At 46.4% G+C, this 18,454-nt stretch overlaps 1 protein-coding gene across 2 annotated transcripts in view; it reads right to left on the bottom strand.

Annotated features, from left to right (window-relative positions):
- LOC119405696 (band 7 protein AGAP004871) overlaps positions 1-18,454 on the bottom strand; it is a 303,664-nt gene that overhangs the window by 230,202 nt on the left and 55,008 nt on the right. The window contains exon 1 of one of the 2 annotated variants that reach the window (XM_037672544.2): positions 521-807. The exons of the other annotated variant lie outside the window; for it this stretch is intronic. Coding sequence (XP_037528472.1) covers positions 521-569 — 49 coding nt within the window. The 5' untranslated portion in view covers positions 570-807. Of the gene's footprint in view, positions 1-520; positions 808-18,454 lie in introns of those variants that run through there. 2 annotated transcript variants of the gene reach the window in all.

The following is an 18,454-nucleotide window of genomic DNA, read 5'->3' as shown; positions in this document are numbered from 1 at the left end:
TGATGGGACACAAAAAAAAACACGTCACACAACCTTCGTCAATGGCGCTGCCTAGCTCATATCTAAAACGAAGAACCCTGGAAATGGTAACTACTACCATAAAAAAAAAATAATAAATAAATAAAGTCTGAACCTTATCACTTGCCGCATAATTTTCTTTATTGTGTTCCATTTGGGACACCTTGTTTGCTTTAGTTACTGGAAAGGCCGATCATTGAAAATCCGAGTAAATAGGTATAACAATACCATCCCAATGTGAATTGTACGCTTTGTCAACGAAGTAGTTAGTCACAGCGAACAGTAACGTGTTTTTGTTAGCTGAGCCCCCTTCCCTTTTGCGGAGACATCACCAACCAAACTCGGCTCGCTCGAAAAGGAGCAAAGATACGGAGTAATAAAAAAAAAAGATCCCCACGTCGCCAACCAAACAACGAGCAAAATGCGTTCCCCAGTAAATGCCAGCTTTGCAACCAAAAAACCTCGCAGTCCGCGTAAATTGAAAAGAACAGCTCCGCTTTACCGATCACTCCGGTCAGGGGTACCTTTACGTGGTCGGCATTTTTCGGCATCCTAAACGACCGCCACGAGCCAGGACAGCGAGGTTCGGCTGCGTTCACTCAAGCACACGTGCACACGGGTCACACATGAGACGCACAAACGCAAGATGAAGAAACACCGCCGAGAATGTGTTAGGCTTCAGAAAAAGCCCAGGAAGACGACTTCCCAACTCTTGTTGCTGAGGGCATTAGTTAGGCTTGGCAGCACAGGGCACGGATGGTTTCCTGTCGTTCGTTACTCGCTGTTCTTGTTGTGTTTCTTTCTTTCTTACCCTTTGGCGTCGCCTTCGGAAAGTCAGCGGCGACGGTCGCCCCCCTCTCTCTTCTCCTCCGGCTGCTTGCGGTCTCCGACAAGCGACTCAAAACAATAGGGACGTGGCGGAGAGAGAGAGAGAGAAAAAAAGAAAAACAACAACGATTGGCAGCCGAGTGTTGCCGCGCAAGGGCGAACCCACGCCCCGGTACAAGGCGTGCGTCTCCTCCGGTTCGCGGTGAGCACGACGAGCGCTGATTGCGGCAAGCGCCTTGCTCGCGTGCTGACGAGCACACCTGTCTTGCTTCCGCGGCACTCGCTCCTTTTATTGCGTGGCGGCGCGTTTCTTTTAACTCGGAGTCACTCGCAAATGAAAAGTACTGGCTATTTTAGCATACGTAATCATTGTTCCACACTGCTCGAACAACTCGCTTGTTCTGCAGCAAACCAAAGCAAAAAGGAAGAAGAAGAAAAAAAGCTTTCGCCGAGCTGCGCGCGGTTCGCACTTTTTGTAAGATCTCTACCGCGAGCGTTTGTGGTACACGTGCCGACGCGCATGTTGTCGGTGCCCTCAAGCGGCGAGTTCAGGTACGCGATAACTAGTGAGTTCCAGTGACACTCCTAATTAAAAGGTTGAAGTTAACCAACTGTCACTGACACGTGATATTCGGCTTTGTTTTCTTGATATCACTCGGCGTGAAGATATTGGAACGTCTGTTTGGGGTATTTCTCAGAAAGTGACATCAAACTAAGCGTGCAATAATATCATCAGTCAGGTTACAGTCACTTCGTCGACGCCCAATAAACGTTTGAGGATCATAGTAACGTGATGTGTTCAAAAAATAATAGCGTGAACTCAGTCGCGCTGATCTCAAAAAAAAAATAATAATAATCGGCAAGGCACTTCGGACGTAGTTTGCTTGCTCACGCCAACACGCGCACACACAATAATAATATCTGAGGTTTAACGTCCCAAAACCACGATATGATTATGAGAGGCGCCGTAGTAGAGGGCTCCGAAAATTTCGACCACCTGGAGTTCTTTAACATGCACCTAAATCTAAGTACACGGGCCTCAAACATTTTCGCGTTGTTTCACTCACTCACTCACTCACTCACTCCATCGAAAATGCAGCAGCCGCGGCCGGGATTCGATCCCGTGACCTTCGGGTTAGCAGTCGAGCGCCATATCCACTAGACCACCGTGGCGGGGCCACGCACACACGCACACGCACACACAAGCAAACACCGCCGATGACACATTCTCATTATCACTAAGGTACCAACTGAAATGTGCCCAAACAAAGTTATCACAAATGAAGTTCCTGTACTCGTCGTTTGTCGACTCACGTCGACTCCTATCGCAGTCACGTTGTCGAGCATGTTGGGTGCGGAAGACATGCCCGAGAATATGCGCTTGTCACGCTTACCTATACTATTAGCATGCTCCGCTTCATTACCCTCTCTTTTCTGTCCCTTTTTCACGAAATATATATATATATATATATATATGGTTTTTGACTGGCAGCAGTGGCGTACAGCTGACACTTCTCCCGCCTCCCTCTTTCTTTCTTTCTTTTTATTCCTTCAAGCACCCGTCAACACCTTTCTCTCGGAGTGTCGGCAAAATTTTCAACATCATGTAACGGCACCCCACGAGCATCATCTTTTTTATCAGCCTTGCTTCATACGGCCTAATGGATCAGTGCCGACGGCGTTTCTCCTGCTTGGCAAGAGCACCCCCCCCTCCTTTTCCCTCGTGTGTGTTTTACTCAAGGATCAAATATTCGTTGTTTCATTGCAAGAATAAAAACTGCGCTTTTACATCAATATTCCACATGTATAAATAGGCCCTCTTGAACCGTCGTCACAGGCGCACTCCAACGCTTCACAATGAGCTTAGTTCTGCAAGATTCAAGCGTTGTATTATATGAATGAACCAGCAATATCTTTCTACAAGCGACTTTACCTAAAGCACATAAATACTATAATGCGTGCACGCAAACAGCATTACTGTACGAAATTGTTTATCTTCGTTCAGCACGAATCACAAGTAAAAGGTCGTTAACGCTATGTCTGCGTAATGCCAAATCTGCATATATAAACGCTCAAGAAGTATAGATTCTCCAAGGCAACAGATATAACGGTGTTTTCCTTTACTAAAGATTCCAAACTTTCGGGTTTTTTTTGTTTGTTTGTTTAAATCCGAAGCATTTAGCGAACCCGGGGCACTTTGAGCGTTTATATCTACGTATCTATCTGTTAGACCAAAATTGGCATGGGAGGGTAAGAGGATTTGACGAATATGGCTGTCTGGTCATGATATGAGTAACGTGAAAATCCTGCCCCGTACGTCGTCAAACCCTTTCCTCTAGACACGTGTGGGACATGCCTGTTTACCACGGGCCGCAGCTGATTGGCTGTTTATATCTACCGAGGAACTGCAAAACAGACATTGGTAATTTTAATGCGAGAGCGTTAAGAAAAACTGGCATCGGCAGTGTTGACCCAACGAATGCAAAGAATAAAAGGATACCAGCAGGAATCGAACCCAAGCGTTCTGCGTGGCAGTCGGGTTTTCTACCACAGAGCCAGGCCAGGTCTCGAAACTGCTGTGGAAAAATACCCTACGCAGGTGTCATATCGGTGCAGCGTCAATTGTGGTTGTGGTGCTGGCTGTCTAATTTTATAACGAAGCAATAAACGCTACATAGGTACTCCTACGATACAGGCGTCGTGTCGGGTTAACGTTGTGGTTGGCTCCGCTTTTATAGCAGTCAAATAAACATGACATTGTATTCCTATGATTCAGCAAGCTAAATTCAAGCGTCGCTTGACCCTAGATGAATACGCTAATGAAAGTTACGTATGATATTCACATCATCGCACCGTAAAGTGCACTTTACGGTGCGATGATGTGAAGTGCATAATACTGACGTATGTGCTTTACGTGAAGGGTGACGTTACGCCAGTGTTGTCGACGTGCCTGGTAAGCCCACGATGTGCACACAACTACTACACTTACAAAAACACGTCGATCCACTTCGTAAAGCTTGGCTCAAAGCCATTGAATGCAGCATAGAACTACCCGCTGACTGCTTTCCATAATACCGATTCCCACAAGGGGTGGTATCTGTCAACTTTTTTTTTCTCTCGAAGGTCACCTTCAACCTGTACAAACATTTGTTAAACGATGCTGCTCTCAGAGGCAGACGCGTGTTCTTGCTTTAAAAAATGTCCGGCAGACGTCACGCACCATGGGGATCGATGTCATGCGAAGCAGTCAGCGAGGGGCCGCTTACACTGCGTCGTTTATGCGTTCCACTGTTAGAATAAATGTTAAGACGCATGCTTTATATATTAACAGGAGATAGCATATATGCGGTCTTTAGACAACATTATAAACGAAAACTCCTGCAGATAAGCATTCTTCAATAAAAAGTAAATGGAAAGCTTCTAACTGCAAGCAAAAAGTTCGTAACTACAACTGCTACTATGTCTCACAGGCAGTCACTAGCCTTTACAAGCTATTTAGTAATGCTAGAGCTTTACAGGTGCAATCGACATGTTAGTAACGGCTACTACCTTATCTAGCCTGTGTTGCGTTGGATGACGGTAATATCTGGGCAACGTTAAATGAACTATTGCTTCTTTTATCAATTTGGATTAACTCTTATGTGCTACCTCGTATCGTACATGCGTGGATACATCAGACTATAGAAATTAGCGACGACAACTGCAGTTATTTCTGCAAATACGTACGTATACCCACCGGCTCAAATTGTGGTCCCTGAAATGCTGACTACATATTTGTTTGAAGGAGCTAGATATATGTCACGTAGTAGCCTTTTCATTGCGTTAAGTGGCATGTTGTTACCGATTTTGTATATTGCTGCATAGCGTATAACCAGTTACTCGCCCCTTGACGTCATTTGTATGACCATTTACTTAATGAATACGATGAGCAATGAAGGTGGGAATCCAACCCATATTTTTCTCTCGCCTTAACGTGCATTTAAATTTAAGTGACTCTACTGTGGCCCGGAAGTTCACACGCACGCTCACGTTTTTTATAATCATAATTCGGGTACGTCGAAAACGCTTACGGAGTTTCGGAGTAGGTACAGGAGCACCATTAGTAACGTTTACTACCGTTTATAGTCCGTGACTTTTACTAACGCTATCGTTCTAAATGCAGTCACTAACACAATTGTAGCAGGTGTGATAAGAAGTTAGTAACCAATTGTTAGTAAATACGACAACATTTTGTTCTGTAAGATCGAGTGTAGGTCACTGCGGCTATACAAATGGCGCAGCGCTGCTATTCCTGAAGCCTAGCTTTATTTTTCTATGTTTGGTGGCGGCAGTTAGGGAAAGCACTAGCCACTGGCGGACGCGATCGACAATCAGTTGCATACCGCGGCAGCGCCAGACACCAGCTGGCGCTTTTCTATTTTCGTGTTGTTGCTTTTTTTTTTCTTGCGTGGGTATGCGCCTTGGGAAGGACCCGCCTGATGCTCTGCCCGGCTCTGCTGGGACTTGCTCTTCCTTCTAGGCCATGCGTGTCCGAGACAAATTGACTCAATTTGGAAGGAGCGTCTACCCAGTGTTTTCTGTTAAAGAAGTACCCCGAATATTCAGTATTTGGAAGGCAAATCGCTCGTCACTTTCATGCAGCGCATAGATTAGAGGGCGAAAATCAGTCTGTTGCGTTGACAGAACATCAAGTGGAGATTCAGAGACAGAAAGGGGTGCGCATGCAGAGCAACTCGAGCATGAATTCTATAGGAAACAATGTCCGCACAAGAAGTGCGTAAACGCTTGGCGGTGCGGGCAGACACTTGATACGGACGGACAAAAATTGAGCACACGCACTGTGGAAATCGATGTTATGCGAAACACCTTACGGGTTACACCTGTGTCAACTACCACATGTTTTTTTTTTTTTATTTAGGTGTGAAAACGTGGGTCTGCTATATGTTGGCCTCGAGCACCTATACGAGTGGAGATACCGACGCTGCCGCCGGCACCACATATATAATATAAGGCTCGTCAAGCTCATCGAATAACAAGCAAAAAAAAACAAATTTCTTGTAAAATTAGGCACTTGCGGCGTTAACTTTTTCTTGGATGTTTGGTTACTGTGGATCATCTGCTTAAAGACTTGCGGGACTCACCGATAGAAAACCTATACAAAAATGTACAAGAGGCTGATATCCTGTGTTGTGCTGTATGGCGTACATGTTACCAGGTGTTTTACAAATTTCTCAAAAACAACATGCCGCAGTAAGCTTAATTATAACGCTGTTTTACCTATGCTGGGAACTGTTCTACGAGAAACATTTCGCGTGCTAGTCTGTTGTGAACGCTTTTGTAGCAGAGGACGAATGCATGTGCATTTAGTTTTACCACACATTACGCAATGAACGGCATGTAACTAAGTCTGAAAAAATGGTAAAAGTAAACTGGAGTTTTGGCTCGTGGTACTAAATACGAAAGGGCCTTTAATTGTCGTCTCTCTGTTGTTATTTGTGAGACTATTGTGAATTGTTTGCTCCCAGTGGAAGGAAATTGGGGGGTGCCTGTTATGTTTATGAACAGAAGATACAGTGTATCTACGCTGCCCATAATATCATTGTGCTCATAGCGTCGGATAACGAGCCACGAGAAGCAAGTGCATCAATTCAGCACTGTAGAGTAAAACCTCGGTGATACGATCACAGCTCATACGAATTTCGGGGTGATACGAATTTTTCGTTGGTCCCGGCCAAGGTCCATTGGCCTGCAATGTAATGGAGTGCGGTTGTTGCGAACCGATTTTCACCTAGCGACGTTTGATACGAACGTATGCCACCGCCCAGGCACGAATAGGTGCTGTCCGCGCTGTCGCGGAAGACGCGCCAAGCACGTGGGAGCGCGGGAACGAAAGTAACAAAGCACTTCTTTTGTTACTTTCGCTGCAGTACTCCGGTGTCATGCAAAAAGCATACTAAAATTTGGAAGGGGCTACTGCTGTCGCGGGTTACAACGCACCTGGTTCATTAATTAAATACACGCGTACGGGCCGTATATTTACGAGTGCTCGTATGATTGCCGACATCTAAAAACTTAACTGACAATCATTCAGGGTTCTTCCTAACGTTGCTGCGGCCCTTAAGAACAATAAACGAAAATGTGCGCCACCTTTCTTTTGTCGCATACTAATTTTCCATGCTTTCTGGTGACACGAACGTCGGATGATACGAATATTTTTGGTGGTCCCGTGAGATTCGTATCACCGAGGTTTCACTGTAATATGCTGTATCTGGTTGCTCCTTTTTGGACACCAGCCGAGAAAGGTCTTAGCCTTTTGAAAACCTACAAGGCCTCCTTTCAATGCTTTTCCACTTAAGGCACACCGAAACCTTTGAATCGCAGACATCGCATTCTACATGTCAAAAATTTCTAGTCGGGACTAGTGCTACAAGCTTCAATGCGCACGAAGCTGTGAATAGAAAGTATGGCTCACTTCAAAACTGTTTTCCAAGCACTCGTTGCGGCTAAAACTACAACCGCAACAAAATCACTCAGGTTTCGGTTCAGCAAACAATAAACGCGTATCTTCCATTACAACAGGGGTCGCCCGACCCCTAAATAATCGTCAGGGTCATCGAATTGCCTTACTGCAACAGGTCGTAGATGGCTCAGTGTAACAGCGCAGCGTATACGCAATGTAAATAGATGTTATGTAACATTCACTACAGACAGGCAGCAAAACTGTGACCCCAGGTGATCAAATCCAGCCCACGTCACGGAAGCACGGCATCATGTGCATTTGCCGTACTTTGCTCAAACCGGCTGCTAATATCTGGTTGACCTCCCGGCCTTCCTCTTCATCTCTCCCTCTCTCCTGCTCCGGTATACTGTTTATCGCTTCGCATAGGAGATATAAGCGATGTCTAACTGAGTTCTATAGGAACTCACCAATGTCACCTGCGTGGGCCATTTGTCGCCGGGGTCTGCGTGCGTCCCTTGTCGATACATGCTGTTTCGACGTGCGCTATATACGCTGCAAAGAACGCGGAAGAGATATAACGTCGTATACACAATACGCGAGCGCGTGAATGCCTTCGGCGAAGGCCGCTTACTTAAATCATCTTCGACGGTCTCTGTACAAATTTTTTTACCACGTCGTTAGAGTCGTTGATCCATGTTTTAGAGCAGAAATGCCATCGTAACCTATAAAGTCCCTCTCGCCCTTTAATGTAAGGTTACCGGGAAAGCTGTTTCATCAGAAACGGATCAAAATTGTATTACTGGGAATTGCTACAAATCCGGGAGGCTGCCCTCGTTCATTCTTCGCGCTACTCGCTCAAACGTGAGCTGACCCATGCCGCTGAAGCCACAGAGCTGGTTACGCTAACTGCGATCCACTTGGCTCTTCGGAAGAGGGGAACCTGGATGATCTATATTATCAAACTTGACAGCGAGCAGGAGTCCACAGATTTCAGTGGCTCCTGTGGCTCTAAACTCGTTCACTGTGTGACAATAGCAGATCCTCATGAAACATATCTTCCACTTTGTCATGTCCAAATCCTCTTTTTTTTTTTATGCGATGCCCCAAACTCGGTACCAGAGCCTATCGCTGTACCGTTGATTAGATGACAATTATTCTTTTGCGTGAAAACTTTCTCCATCTTGTAAACTTCCGAAGGGCAAATTGCACACATGCTCCTTTCTATCGGCACTAAATGATGAAGTTAACTGTGGTTATGGCTTAGTGACTGGCGTGGCGCTGTCAAGCAGCGGGCGCGATTCCCTGCCGTGGCAGCCTCATTTCGCGTGGGGCCGGAAAGCTGAAACACTCGCGTATACCACGCAGTGCGTGCGAGCTATTAACCCTGAGTGCCCCCACTGCGTGCCTCATAATTAGATGTGTAAACACAAAAACCCGCACTGGCACCAGAGCACTGTCATCTGCGCAAACCACGATGCAAGTAGCGGAAGTGATCTTTTTCAGCAACGTTGCATTCTGGCTCGTCAACGTACTAAAACAAGGAGCAAAGTTACAAGGAGACACTAATCTCGGAGGCGGATGAGGGCGCCTGCACGGCTCGCAATATTGGGCTTTCCTCATCTCTCCCAGAGTTTCTCGCTCTCTCCTTGCCCTCTTTCTCTGAAAAGGTGTTTCACTGGATACGCCAGGTTAAAATAAATAGTCTCACTAAAAAAAAAGTTTGAAAGACCCGAGGGGGAGGACTTTTTTTTTCTGTCTCTCTTAAGTACATTGGCCCGCAAGTTTTAAAGAAGGGTGTGTAGCGAGGTAATTAGATTGCGCCCATTATTGCAGTAAGGAGCAGAATGCAAGGCGCCGTGCAGGGCAGGCACGAATGAGTGCCGCGCTCTTAGCAACCAGGTCGCAGTGGTATGATGTCGACCACGCGCTGGTGCCGTCCACAACTTGCCTTACGACAGGTCGCAGCGCATGCGCTAGCCGTTGCAACTGCTTCGTCGTTTCATTTTTGTCAGAGCTTCCGACACCAGTGACTTTTAAGACTTTGACGCGAGCGCTCGGCAAGTGCCGCGATTGTGCGCGAGGGTTTTTCGTTGAACGTCTGAAAAACTTCCTGACACTGAGTAAACACGACAGATTCACAGATAGGGACAGATAGGGCAAGATAGGGGCAGGTGATCCCCATTGGTTGAATCTGAGATGCGGCATGCTGGTGTAAACGTTTGTTCTATTGTTCAACAGTCACGCACGACTTTTCATTCGACCCGCCGAGGTGGTCTATTGGTTATGGTTCTCGACTGCTTACCCCGAAGGTCGTGGGATCGAATCCCGGTCATGGCGGCCGCATTTCCGATGGAGGCAAAATACTAGAGGCCCGTGTGCTTAGATTTAGGCACACGTTAAACAGCCCCAGCTAGTCGAAATTTCTGCAGCTCTCAATTACTACGGCGTCTCTCATGATCACATCGTGGTTTTGGGACGCAGAAACCCAGCAGTTATTATCACTTTTCCTTCGATTTGAAGTTAATTTTTCGGTTGTCGTTGATGGAATAAGAAAAGTAAGCACATTATTACAACATTTGAAGCGAACGGTCAAGCTGTGTGTAATAAATCATACACAGTCTAGGTTGGTGAGGGCAATCGCGTTTACTTCTGCTACAGTGGTGGAGTGCAACAACATTCGATGCTTGCACTCACTCCTTAGAAAGGTCACAATTTCACTATCGCGCAATTTTATGTCTTCGCTGCACTGCTCGCGAGCTCTGCCGAAATGCAAACACCAAAAACAAGTAAAAAAGCCGGATGCACATGGTAAGCCATCTACGCAGCTATTTCACAATATCGTGGGTGATGGATATGATGCGTGTCTATGAAAGAATAGCGATTAAATTCTAAACTAAAAATTAAATTCTGGGATAATAAGTGCGCAAATCCGATATAATCATGACCCCTTTCTGGCTATGCCCATGGAGCTTTAGTGGTGCACATGCGTGCGTGCGAATTACGAAGGCTGATAAAAGTTGTGAGAAGGGAGACCTGCTGCTGTATTTTGTGACAGAACTTCGCTGTGTTTTCTCCCTCGTAAGGACACTTTATTTTAGACCCCTTCTCACCTATATTGTTGAACTGCAGTTGCCTGTGACAGCGCAGACGTGGCTTCGTACGCGTTCAAGGTTAACCACAAAAATACAAAGGATTGTTCCAGAGTTCAATTTATGTTTTCGCACGCATCATGCGCTCAGTTTCTTCGCCTCATTAGCTTGCAGAAGGGGTAATCATTTTCGTCCTACTCCGTACATTCGCACTGCACGGTTTCTGGTGAACAGCGCGGGCATTGTCATAGGAGATCTGAACAGCTGATAGCAAAATATTGCCGAAAGACAAGGTATACTTTCCTGAATATAATACTTTCTCGCGCTGCCCTCTTCCCGTGACAGACGAGATCGAAAAAGAAAACTTGGGCGGCTACGCACTGGTGGTGCGAAGACCGAGGAAAGAACGGAGCTGATGGCGTTCCCCTCCTCCTCCATCTCAACCTCACTTCCATTTTCCACCCCTTGCTATACTATATGGCTATGCTATGTCGGTATCGTATTCCATTAGTTTTGCATGTCGATCGGTATTGATTGGTTGTCGATCGGTATGGATTGGCCCGATGAAGTCCAAGTTGGCCAAGTAATGCTCATCTGGTTTCGTCGAGGTAGTCATCGGCATCGGTTAGTTATCGATCAATAGTGATCGGTTTATCGATTTGCTATCGATTGGTATTACACGTGCATCCAAGCTCAAGTGAGCATATATTCATGCGTTTCGTGGCATTTTCTATGCAACATTGAGTATTTATTGGTTATCGATCAGTACTGATCGGCTACCGATTACGTGTCGATCGGTATTAAACGTGTATCCAAGCTCAAGCGAGCATAGCCATGCGTTTCCCGAGAGTTTGGTGCGGCGACACGAGCAGCTGTGGGTTGCGACAGCGACGCGCAGTGACGTCATCGCTCGGCGAGGTTTTTTAAGTCCACGGATCACACCTTACGGCCGACTTTAACAGCTCAGCTGTTAAGGTTGAGGGCAAATGTGAGACCCTTGGCGTTTTTGATCGTGAGCAACGAACAGCGAAACAATCATTACGGGAGACTGGTGGGAGGTAACAGCAGCCGAGTCACGAACGACCGTAGAACGGTTTTATTTCAGAGTAAAGAAGAGCTGAAGGACTGCACATTGAAATGATCAATGCTATAGCAGAGATATATGCCGCACCATGTTTTACAGGGATGGTGAGTGTTCTAAACTAGTATTTCCTCTGACTCGCACACTCCGCTACTACTATGAAGTCATCGTGCAAGTTGTATGTATGTATGTATGTATGTATGTATGTATGTATGTATGTATGTATGTATGTATGTATGTATGTATGTATGTATGTATGTATGTATGTATGTGAGCGGGTATGTATGTATGTATGTATTCCGCGCATTTCTCAGGTGATAGAGAAATGCGCGGAATACAACCAACCCCTATACATAGCCTTCATAGATTACGAGAAGGCATTTGATTCGGTGGAGACATCAGCAGTCATGCAAGCACTGCGGAATCAGGGCATCGACGAAGCCTATATAAACATAATGGAAGAAATCTACAGCGCATCCACAGCCACTATAGTCCTTCATAAAGAAAGCGACAGAATCCCAATAAAGAAGGGCGTACGACAGGGAGACACGATCTCTCCAATGCTATTCACCGCGTGTTTACAGGAGGTTTTCAGGGCCCGAGATTGGGAAGAATTAGGGATAAGAGTTAATGGAGAGTATCTCAGTAACCTGCGATTCGCTGATGACATTGCATTGATGAGTAACGCGGGAGACGAATTACAGCTCATGATTACTGAACTGGATACGGAAAGTAGAAGAATAGGTCTGAAAATTAATATGCATAAAACTAAAGTAATGTGGAACAATCTTGGCAGAGAACAGCGCTTCGCGATAGGTGGCGAGACGCTGGAAGTTGTAAAGGAGTACGTCTACTTAGGACAGGTAGTAACCGCGGAGCCAAACCATGAGAGTGAAATAACTAGAAGAATAAGGATGGGATGGGGCTCATTTGGCAAGCATTATCAAATCATGAATAGTAGTCTACCACTATCTCTCAAGAGGAAGGTATATAACAGCTGCATCTTACCGGTACTTACCTACGGAGCAGAAACCTGGAGACTTACAAAGAGGGTTCAACTCAAATTGAGGACGACGCAGCGAGCGATGGAAAGGAAAATGATAGGTGTAACCTTAAGAGACAGGAAGAGAGCAGAGTGGGTCAGGGAACAAACGGGGGTTAAGGATATCATAGTTGAAATTAAGAAGAAGAAATGGATGTGGGCCGGCCACGTAGCACGTCGGCAGGATAACCGGTGGTCATTAAGGGTAACTGACTGGATTCCAAGAGAGGGCAAACGCGTGAGGGGAAGACAGAAAATTAGGTGGGTAGATGAGATTAAGAAGTTTGCAGGTATAACGTGGCAACAGAAAGCACAGGACCGGGTTGATTGGCGGAACATGGGAGAGGCCTTTGCCCTGCAGTGGGCGTAGACAGGCTGATGATGATGATGATGATGATGTATGTATGTATGTATGTATGTATGTATGTATGTATGTATGTATGTCAGGCATGCGCGCGAGTCCTTCGCCACAATATGTATATCTTTTTGTTTGTGTTTTTTATAAATGAACAGCGCATGTCTTTCTACGTGTGTGTACGTACACGGCAAAATCTAGTCGCTCTCGAGACTTTCAACAGCGGAGCTGTTTAAGCCGAGCGTTAGTCCGTCCGTCGTGGACAAAAACCCTCGCGGAGCGATGACGTCACCTCGCGTTCCCTAGCAACCCCTGGCGCATCTGTGCATAGCTTCGCGCTCTCTTCGCTATCTCGCTATCTAGCCCTTGCGTGGCAAAGCATGGACGTAGTTTGCACTAGTGGTGCGAGGCTAGAGACACAGCGGAGCTGATAAGCACCTAGCTGGTCCTGGCCGTTCAAGGTTTTCCTAAGTTTTTGTTAAGTCTTGTTAAGTGTTGCGAGTTGCAACACTTAGCATAACCTCGCAATACTTGGCATAAGTTACCATAACCTCGCAAAACCTAGCAATACCTAGAATAACCTTGCAAAACTTAGCAAAAAGTTAGCAAAACCTCTAACGGCAGGACCAGCTATAGGTACCGATCAGCTCCGCTGTGTCCCTAGCCTTGTGCCACCAGTGCAAGCTATGCCCAGTTCTTTTTTTTTTTTTTGCGTGTGTGTCACTGGTCACATTCCAGCAACCATACGTCTGCGGATTCGCTTTTCACTGTGAGTTCAGTACACAATGGTCGTTTCGCTGCAATGGCAACTCGCGTGTGCTTAAAATGCGATGAACATGTCTCTCCCTATCTTCTATACTAATCCCACAAAGGCTCTACGTGCATTCACAAATACCTGATTGTGCTACAGAGTAGGAGCTAATTAAAAACAGGCTCTCGAATTCCGAACTAATCCGTGGAACGCATGAAGAATGCAAAGAAGCCCGACGTTACCGGTTGATTTTAAAGTATGTCTTGGAAGTTCCGCGCCTCTGAAGCACGTCATTACATCTCCTAAGGACTCAAGGTGTTCCACAGATGTAATTTAAGAGCAGGGAAGATAAAGACATTAAGCAATGCGACGAGCTCAAACAAAGTGTGCTTATCTTATTTCTGCTAAGGGCGCTACAGCTCTAAGTAGAGCTCCACCTTGCGTGCCGACGAGTTCAACGAAACATAGCTGTCTTCACGCAAGCCAGCGCCGCCCGGCGGAAACGTGTGGCTCCTAATTTATATAAATCAGCTACATTTCTCCGGGGCGCGCCTCTGCGCAGTTTTTCACTCCAAGAGCGCTTTTCTTCCCGGCGATAGAGAGAGAGAGAGAGAGCTCGAAATACCACGAGTCAGGCCGAGTAAGAAAGCAGTTTATTCACGAGGCGCTACGAAGCGCGCGCCGCGCCCGCTATGAAGTGGAGAGTGGCGGGCGAGGTGGCAGTGCTCGGGATTTAGAATTCTCGTTCCCAGGTGAAGAATCTTTGTGTCAGCGCTCCTTAATAGCGGCGCAGCCGCCTCCTTGCCTCTAATTGCCCAAATTGGGGGAGTTTGAGACTCGCTTGGTTGCTCACCAATCGGCTCGTTAGAGCAGGCCGAATCGGCGCTGACGTCCGCAAAAGCATGCGCTGCTTCCACCTCCTCCGCCTCCCCACCCGCAGCACTCCTCGTACCACGGCCATGGAAGCTTATTTTGATACGCGCTAGAGCGGCAGTCTGCACTTGGCGCCTATCTCTGCTCGAAAAGGGAGCGACTAGTTCGTAGCTTCCACAGCCGCTGCAGTTGCTGCTGCTGTTGCTGCAGTGATTTCGCGCGCGCGGTGTTTCCTATTCAATCTCGCGTTGCGAGTTTTCGCGCCAAAACGACGCGCGCCCTCCTCTCCCTCGCCGCGCTCACGTTTTGAGTTCTCAATGTTTTGCGGAGAGGGTTGCATGAGTACGTCTAGCGTGTGTACAATTCCGCGCCGATAATTTTAAGCCCGTGTCTTCGCGACAGCGTCCTTTCGCCACTTTTAAATGAACGCGGTACGGCCCTTTGATGTCTCCGTTGCTTGCTTTCCCACGCATATTTTTGTCTGCTCGGCTGCAGCGCACGTGGAACTGCGCGGACATATCCGTGCAGCTAGCGTTAGCGGGGGCCCGTGTAGAGTGCATATTTAGGTTCTCCGCAGCAAGCATTCCTGCGCGATACACTGATTCTACTGTTGAGACGGGTTCATTGCTAAAAGTTTACCTCTCCCCTTTCCGTCCGTGGCAGTTAGTGAAACAACCTACGCTTAGCTTACCGACACCTGTACAATGGTGGCGTTGTGGAACTGATTAAACGAATTATTACGGAGCAGCATCATATTGCTTTCTACCGGGACCATGGCATGCGTAAATTTTTAGTAGTGCACGCCCGCAAGCAACCTAGCTCTTCTCGAGATCCTCCTTCATCGGTCCTTTTTTTATTATTATGCATTCACTTGTTCGCCACAGGCATCGCTTAAATACTCTGTACTGGTATGTTGTTGTCTCGTACACCATATATATTACTATTCCAGAGTTCCTTACGCCGAAGTGTTTGGAGAAAACGAATGTGCTGATGGGACGTTTGTGTTGTATGTTTCTCTGGTCTTGAGTCCGATTTTGCATGTCTCATTTATTTATTTTTATACACGATGAAGAAAGGGCGTATGAATTCAGACGAGGTGACAGACGAGGTGAGTTTTGGTTTTCGCTAGAAATTCCCAATATGTACACTAACTAAATTGTTCTATAGCATGCTATAAGGCGCACCAGGAGAGCATCCAGGCGTTTGAGAGAAGTGACAGTCTCTCCGTGCGCACAGAACGGAAGTGGTTAGAACAGGTTTAGGTTGGCAGCCAGCTTGAACGTCGCCACGATCGAGAGATGCGCCGGTGGAAAGCTGCTTCAGAAGCGACGGGCCCAAGGCAGCTTAGGTAACTCCACCTCGGGCTTTCAAACACTCTTACTTTTATACGGTCGATGGTTTCTTGCTTCCTTTTCGCACGAGGGCCCACGCGCAGTTTCCGCTCTTCTAACTCAATAAAACAACCCTGGTGTGAGGTTCGGGAAATCCTGATTCAATTTTCGCGCGGTAGCGTTTAACGTCAGCATATGGGCACGTCTTTGTTTCCTGAAGCGAGGTGGAGAGTGTGCGTGGTGAGTACAGAGGCTTATATAAAAAGAGAGAGGTAAGAAAACGAATTGTTTGCTTTGCTCATTATCGCATGCTTTGATTTGCATACGGGTCGTCTCCAGTGCAGTAACGGGCTCAGCAGATTCTTCGCTTCTTTTTTCCTCTGTGATGCGAATTATATAGGCGGCAGTAGCGAATGCAAACACGTGTAGTGCATTTGCGCTGAGCGGGCAATGACAGGGGAAATCTGAACGCGATGAGGAAGCGTTGTTTTCTGCGCTTGTCTGAGTCGACAGACGGTGCGAGCTGTTAAAAGCGTGAACCTAATATACCAACATCTCGCGACGCACGCATGTGTTCAGAGGGCGTCCCACCGTGGTTAAAGGCTAATAATAATAATATCTGGGGTTTAACGTCCCAAAACCACGATATGATTATGAGAGACGCCGTAGTGGAGGGCTCCGGAAATTTCGACCACCTGGGGTTCTTCAACGTGCACCTAAATCTAAGTACACGGGCCTCGAACATTTTCGCTTCCATCGAAAATGCAGCCGCCGCGGCCAGGATTCGATCCCGCGACCTTCGGGTCAGCAGTCGAGCGCCATAACCACTAGACCACCGTGGCAGGGCCCGTGGTTAAAGGCTAGGAAAACAAACAGAGCCTAAGCGCTTGTGTAACGGGTGACAATTGCTTCTTACACAGATATTCAGGCTGTCGGCATCGTGTCATTCTGCTCACGAATTTTCCGTTATGGTTTTTACATCAACGTCTGCTATAAAGAATTTGCAGGCCTATACTCGCGGCATCGCCGTAGACCAGGGATCTCGAATATACGCTCTAGGTAACTAGCCGCACGCAGATTGTATACAGTGCTCCTCGCGGTCCGCCGCCATGAGCTGTCCTGTGAATGGTAGGGGGAATCGTGTGACGTTTAAGGAACCTTAAGACAAGAAGTTTATCCTTCGGTAATGGTCATGCGGGTCGCATACAAGGTATCTAAGGTCGGTTACCTTAAGTCCTCTTCATATATATAGATAGTTTTAACTCATCCCCTGAGGAAGGGAGGTCCTCTCCCGAAACATATATATATATATATATATATATATATATATATATATATATATATATATATATATATATATATATATATATATATATATATATATATATATGTATATATATATATATATGTATATATATATATATATATATATATATATATATATATATATATATATATATATATATATATATATATATATATATATATATATATATATATATATATAAACGAAATGCTGTAGAATAGAAGACACATCGGCTGGCATCGAACGAGGAGCATTCAGTCATCGCACCATCAGCGCATCAACGAAGCACGAGCGATCTGAACTGCGTGGCTCACAAGGCACGGTCTGTGTTGCTCTATAGTCATGGCGCTCTTTAGCCCCATCTGGCCATTGCGCCAATAAACAACATCACATCAGCATTTGTTAGAGGAGCTTCGCCTGAATCCATAAAATGTCACCAACTTCGCGGCTTGAAAATGCAGTAACTATACAGCCCACCCGTTCCGTGTGCGCGGACGTTTCTTGATGCTGAAAATCGGCTTTCGGGTACATACGCAGCCGGTTTCTCCGTATCCCGCTTTCGCAGGTCATTGAGCACCTATTTCTCGGCAATGCCGTCCGACTGCACATGTTGACGACAAGGCTGCTCCATCCTTCACCTTCCCACACTGCGTCGCGTATCTCTCACAACCACTATAGCGCTGTTCCTCCCCGCATAGATTTTCTGCCAAAAAACCCACGCGGTGTGCCGCAGCGGCTGCGCACAGCGCACTAGTGTAATATGTTATGGATACTTTCCAACGTGAAAAGAAGAAAGAAAAAAATGTGCCGGAAACCAGTGCTTTGCGATATCTTACGCCTCGACGCACCATTAGCTAGTTGTATTTACAGCTGAATTCAAGGTAGCCTTGTTGTGTCTGCTCTGCATCGGCGTACACTCATAACTCTGATAACTGGTACACAAATCTCATTGCAATGACTGGCTCGATTACGCGGGTTTGCGCTGTCAGGGTAAATGCACGAAGAATATCCAGCATCTCCTCTGCCATTGACTCTGCTTGGATGAACAACGCCAGAATATTCGGTGTGCTTTGTGAAAACTGGATGATCAAACTCTTATTGAATCTGAAATCCTACAGTGTCCAAGCCTTCTCCTTCATTAGCCCAGCAAGCCACTCGAGCGCTTCTGAACCACGTGAACGCAAAAAACCTGAAGTGCTGACCTCACTGGTCCCTGTGCCTTGTCTATATAGTCGCGTGACTAGACGGGACTAATGTGTTTTTTTCTCCTTTAACTCTTCCATTCCCCGCAAAACGCAAAGGGTAGCAAGCTGGACAAAG

The sequence above is a fragment of the Rhipicephalus sanguineus genome, chromosome 1 (genome assembly GCF_013339695.2).
Source record: "Rhipicephalus sanguineus isolate Rsan-2018 chromosome 1, BIME_Rsan_1.4, whole genome shotgun sequence".
NCBI classification, from domain to species: domain Eukaryota; kingdom Metazoa; phylum Arthropoda; class Arachnida; order Ixodida; family Ixodidae; genus Rhipicephalus; species Rhipicephalus sanguineus.
The sequence above is the reverse complement of the archived record's forward strand: the minus strand, read 5'-3'. Positions and strand labels throughout refer to the sequence as shown.